Source organism: Syngnathoides biaculeatus, chromosome 3 (genome assembly GCF_019802595.1).
Source record: "Syngnathoides biaculeatus isolate LvHL_M chromosome 3, ASM1980259v1, whole genome shotgun sequence".
In the NCBI taxonomy this organism is placed as follows: Eukaryota; Metazoa; Chordata; class Actinopteri; order Syngnathiformes; family Syngnathidae; genus Syngnathoides; species Syngnathoides biaculeatus.
Genome location: NC_084642.1, coordinates 38,122,231 through 38,128,040, shown reverse-complemented (window position 1 = coordinate 38,128,040; position 5,810 = coordinate 38,122,231). Strand labels below are relative to the sequence as shown.

At 40.7% G+C, this 5,810-nt stretch overlaps 1 protein-coding gene across 6 annotated transcripts in view; it reads left to right on the top strand.

Moving 5' to 3' along the window:
• Positions 1 to 5,810, top strand: part of slc22a18 (solute carrier family 22 member 18) — a 47,727-nt gene that overhangs the window by 32,129 nt on the left and 9,788 nt on the right. For all 6 annotated transcript variants that reach the window (XM_061815717.1, XM_061815716.1, XM_061815721.1 and 3 more), the window contains 2 exons: positions 3,487 to 3,619; positions 4,175 to 4,287. In XM_061815717.1, the coding sequence (XP_061671701.1) occupies positions 3,487 to 3,619; positions 4,175 to 4,287 (246 nt within the window). The remainder of the gene's footprint in view (positions 1 to 3,486; positions 3,620 to 4,174; positions 4,288 to 5,810) is intronic.

Sequence of the window (5,810 nt, the reverse complement as noted above, 5' to 3'; positions counted from 1 at the left end):
TGTGCGCTGAGAGTGTGCTAGTTTACCTGATTACGCCCCCCTTCAGCTCTTAAAGGGGTACACTCATAATTACAAACACCGTTCACCCACACAGTCTGGGCAATGGAGAGCAAAGAGAGTGCTGCTTTGTGTTTACTCTCAATGATAATGGAAAAGTAAAAAAAAAAAAAAAAGTGCTGTTGCTTTAATGAATGTCGGGGTATGTGAATAATAGAAGAAAAAGTGGTGACTGGACGAGATTTTCACTTTTTTGAGTCAAAAAAGTCTGGTCCGAAGCCAAAGTAGAAAGTACAGGATGAGATGGTGTATAATGTTAAAATTCCACCTTGTCACATCCTGGTCGAGGATGAAAGCACAGACAATACAGTCCATAAATAGCTAATTCTGTATTTTAAATATAGGAGGCAACAAAACATTAACCTTAAAACTGTTTGAGAGCATCATTCAGCTTTCTACATGCATTGCTAAAGTTATTCTGCAAGCAATAATTCAGTTTTACACCAAGAAAAACAGAAAGGGATATCATTGTGGATTTAAAAAAAAATGAAACAAAGTTGCAAGTGACCTTTCAAATGTAAAGTTCATTGTTGGCTTGGTTTCGTTAACAATGTATTTTTGTTTGTTTGTTGACATATTCATTGTAAATTTGCAAAAACAAAATTGTTCTTAAAAATATTCTGATAGAAATGTAAATGACGTAATCTGAATCTTTGAGCCATGTACCTAAATTGGATGACAATGATCTGACCACACTGCATACGTCTGATGTTGCTCTCAGTGGTCAAAGGGGGCGCTCATGGAGTTAGTGTGTTTGCTCAGACGCATAAAAAATTAGAGGGAATGTTGATTATGACCTTTGCTAATCATCTGCTACATTCTGTCAAGTAAAGAATTTGAAATAATTGAAATGCGTTCTCTGCAATTCACCTATCACAGTTAACAAATACTTGTTAGTGGAACACACTGGACCAAGGGACAGGTGAGGAACGCATGGAGCAGTTCAGGGTATCAGTGTCTTGGTCACAGCCATAGGTCCAGGGGATGTTGGCAGATGGTCTGGTCAGGGTCTTGAACCGACCGTAATTTCTCGAGTACAATGCATCCTGAAGTATAATGCACATTTCCAAAGTTGACCTAAAAAAATCAGGAAAACTCTTCTACCAATGTACAATGTGCACCACCAATGAGTTGCTACCCATATGCTCAAAATATTACAAATTATCTGTATTTCTATTTTGCTAGGTTTGTACTTTTATTGTTTCCACTTGTATTGATTTTCAAAAAAATCATCTGTACTACAATCATTAATAATAATAATAATCTTTGTGCATGTACTGATGCACCAATAATATATATAACTTGGAACAGGCCACAAGAGAAGCTTGTCCTGGTCCCTGCAATTGTCAGAACAGAACCCCTGAACCAACAATGATAGACCATTTCATTATTACAGTTGATAACATGTATTACAGTCTTGAATTAACAATTTAACACTGTTTAATTTAATATTTTTTTTGCATTAAATATTTGTGCATAACCCTCCTGTGTGGAGTTTGCATGTTCTCTTCGTACGTGCGTGGGTTTTCTCCGGGCACTCCAGTTTCCTCCCACATCCCAAAAACATGCAACATTAATTGGACACTCTAAATTGCCCCTAGGTGTGATTGTGAGTGCGACTGTTTGTCTCTATGTGCCTTGCGATTGGCTGGTAACCAGTTCAGGGTGTACCCTGCCTCCTGCCTGTTCACACCTGGGAAAGTCTCCAGGACTCCCCGTGACCCTTGTGAGGACAAGTGGCTAAGAAAATGGATGGATGGATATTTGTGCATAAAACATTTGTGCATAGTGCAGTTTATCTACTACATTTCACATCCTTGGGCAAGACTTCAAAAAAAGCTTCTGACTCATCTCCAATCTGAAAAATATCCATCATAGCTACCTTTGGTGGATCACTGTGTCATGAGCGGGGCTAGGCCACTGCCAAGAGGGGCGTAGCCACGCCACTGCTCTGGGCGCTGACTCCTATCATCACTCACAGCTATTTCACATTGGGACTGTAATTAGACAGGCATTTAAGTTGGAGTTTTTGTCACTGGCATTAGCCAGTTCGTTGCCCTGAGTTAGTGAGTTGCACTCACTCACAGTAGGAATCTCCACCACTGAGAATAGTGTAGTGTTGAGCTATCTTCATCACAGCGTTTCTGTGCCACCACAGTTTAGTCCAGTTTTAGTTTATGTTTCATAGTCATCGTCAAGTCCGAGTTCATGTTTCCTAGTTTGTCTCCTAATCATCAGACCTTGCTTCACGTTTTCGGATCCTGCCTTTGCTTAGCGTTTTGTGCCTCCGCCTTCTTGGACTGATTACACCGAGTATGACCCTGTTGCTTGAATAAACCACCCCTAACATCATGCTTGCGTCTTGGAGTCCCACATTTGGGTCCAGCCCTGCACCGATGGTTTGTGACACACTGTCAAACTCATCATTGATGAGTTGGTCCAGTTCCGGTGCCTCATAGATTGCATCACGAACATTCCATCTTGCTCCCACAGCATGTCATCCTCTGTGCCATCCATGGCGTTTGTGAGGAAATTTGAATCCTAAGGGTCTTGGTTCCCTTAATCCTCATTATTGTCAGTGCTTTGAGGGGAAGGTTCACCATGCTAACAGCACAGGCTCTTGCTCCCGTTTGGCTACAATCTGTAGCACCTCTTGATCGCGTCAGGATGCCATAAAAATGAGAGCTCAAACTACGTAGAAATGTGCGTAATGGGCACTTTTTTTTAAAAAGCAAGCATTTCAATTGTGTGCGCTATGCCGTTTTTTTAAAATGTGCCCATTATGATCGTACTACGTACTTTCAGCTCACCTTTTGATAGCGACGTGAAGCCATTCAGCTATCGTTGTTTCGGACTGCCACACTATTTCCGGGTTGGCAGCGTCATCGGCCGGAGTGATGACACATTTCTTTTAAAAGTGGCTGCAAAACTAGCCCAGCCATTGTAGTCGACATTTTCAGTCTTAGTTTTAAGTTAAAACAAACTCACGGGCAGTCGTTCTGATGATCTTTGGTGCCGTAGTGACAAATATGCTACGCTAACGATCGTAAAACGCAAAGCTCCCCCCAAGGAGGTCAGAATTCATGTTGGTGGCCGCAGATTACCGTAATTTATATACATGCGTAACATAAGACATTGAATATCTTTTTTTAAAATACTTTCGGAAAAAATTACACAGAAATTATGGTAGGTCCCCCACAATGCCAGGCAATAATCTTAATCATTGGGCGACAGCTGCCCAATGGTAGCGAATAAATGTGTTTAGTACTCAGTAGTCGCATTCCACACCAAGGTGAAAAATTGTAGCGGATTTCCAAGTGTAATATGGAGAAAAATACTGTTTAAAGCACCAGCAGAAGATCATTGGTGATATAAAGAGCCCCTGAAGGAACATCCAATTTGTTATCATTTTCCTCCATTTGTCTGCAGCTTCTCAGATGGTAGTAGCAGACCTTTCAGAACCTGAAAAACGGGCTGATGAGCTCTCCAAACTCGGTCTTTGTTTTGCCTTTGGAATGATAACTGGCTCCACTTTAGGTGGCCATCTCGTCACAACCTGTGGGTGAGTGTCACACTGTCACAATTCACAATTTGTTTTTATCTCGGTATTCATCACACACTACAGTAATTATTTCAATAAGATGGGATAGGTCATATCTCAATGCAGCATTTCAGTTATGTAGGTCAGTCAATCAATGTATTTTTTGTATATATTCTAATAAGATAGTAGAGTGCTATAGCACCCTAGCTACGACGCAAACGTGGCCAAAAATTTTAATTTATACAGAACAGCTCATTGTTCTATACTGAGACAAGACTACGATGATATCAAGGCACTTTTGATACTCAAATATTGTGATACTGCGAGTATTATACATCCATACATACTAGTATTTTTTCTTGGGCACCACCTCTGAGTGATAGCTAATTGGGAACCACAAAAGTTCTGTATGTTGAACTGGTATTTCTATCCTTTCATAATGATTGAATGGATAAAGAACATCAGACCAGGAACTTATTGACTCGTCACACAAGTAGACAGATGAATGTTTTTATTGCATGTATGTGAATTTGTTGTGTTGTCCAACTAACCCTGAATTTATCTTGTATTTCTCAGGGAGAGATTTGCTGCATACAGTGGTGCTGCAGGAAGCACATTAAATTTGCTGTTGGTATTAAGTTTTATCCCGCAAACCACTAAACGTCAAACTCCAACAGCCAAAACAGAGTGTAAGATGCACGTAAATGTAATATTCTTTTTATGCTTCCTGCTTTTTTTTGTCATAAATTTACACAATGGCAAGCATTTTATGTTGATGGATTAGTATATAGGTTGGTGCGTTTCAATGACTTCAGTGCAGTACAGTGACCATTGTGTAAATGGCATAAATCTAAATACATTTATCCAGTTCAAAATTACTAGTTGAGTGATAATCTGGAACAGTGTCAATTGTGTAAAGAATGCAGACATGCATGTAGTACAGAGAGGCAAGCCGACTACAGTGTGTGCACAAATAATGTATAATTGGCCCGACACTGATTTGACAACAATTTAAAAACAAAATTGAGAGCATGTTATAATGTAATGTAAATTAACTGTTTGAGAAATTAATGGCAAGAGTGATGAAGCTGTTTGAATGTGTGATAGTTTTAGTTTGCATTGTTCAGTCGTGCCTACCAGGAAGGAAAGAGCTAGAAGTGGTGGTGACCAGGATGTGGATGGTCCAAGAGAATTTTGAATGCTCTTGTCTTAGTTCTGGGAGTGTGCCAGTCTTCACATGTAGGTAAGGGAGTACCTTCTATTTTTTTCAGCACTTGTGAATATCTGTTGGAGTCAGAGATTGTCCTTTTTTGTGGCAGGAACAAACAAGCTGTAATGGATGAACACAGCACTGATTCGATGACTTTTGTGTAGAACTGCCTCAATCTGTTCTGTGGCAGGCTGTGCTTCCTAAGTAGCCTAATGAAGTACAGCCTCTGCTGGGCTTTGTTGAGGATGGAGTTAATGTATGTTTCCAACTTCAAGCTATGACCGACTGTAATTCCCAGGAACTGGAAGGTCTTGATAGATTGATTGAATGTAGAGCTCAAGTCCATGAACAGGATCCTCACATAGTCTCTGTGTCATTGAAGTGTTCTAGGATGAAGTGCAATCCTATGTTGTCTAGCTATCCACTGAACTGTTTGCTCAGTAGGCAAACTGCTAGGTGTACAACAGATGACCCGTGATGCTTTTAAGATGGACCAGCACGAAGTGTTCAAAGGACTTCAGGACCACAGATGTCACAGCGGCAAGCCTGTAGTAATTCAGAACCAAGATTGCAGATTTCGTGGGGACTGGGAAGGTGGTGGAGCATTTGAAACAGGATGGTAGCTTCCACAGTTCCAGAGCGCTATTGAAGATATGTATGAAGATTGGAGCAAGCTGGCAGACGTTGAGGTAGGATGGGGACACAAGGGCTGGGCCTGCCACATTGTAATTTTTTGTTGTTTGAAGATACATCTCACATCCTGTTTGTGGATGGTCAACCCAGGAGGGGGGAGTCAGAGGTGTGATGGTAGTCAGTAGTGCAGCTGGTAGGGTGTTGGGTGTGAAAGTGTCCTTTTCAAATATCTGCAGTAGAAGGTGTTTACTATAGAGATCATGTGCCAACGTTATAAAATCACGTGATTTTTATTTGCGCCGCCACATTGCCGGTCAAACAAAGCATTGTTGAAAGAGACAAAACAAAAATATGTCTGATAGCACAACA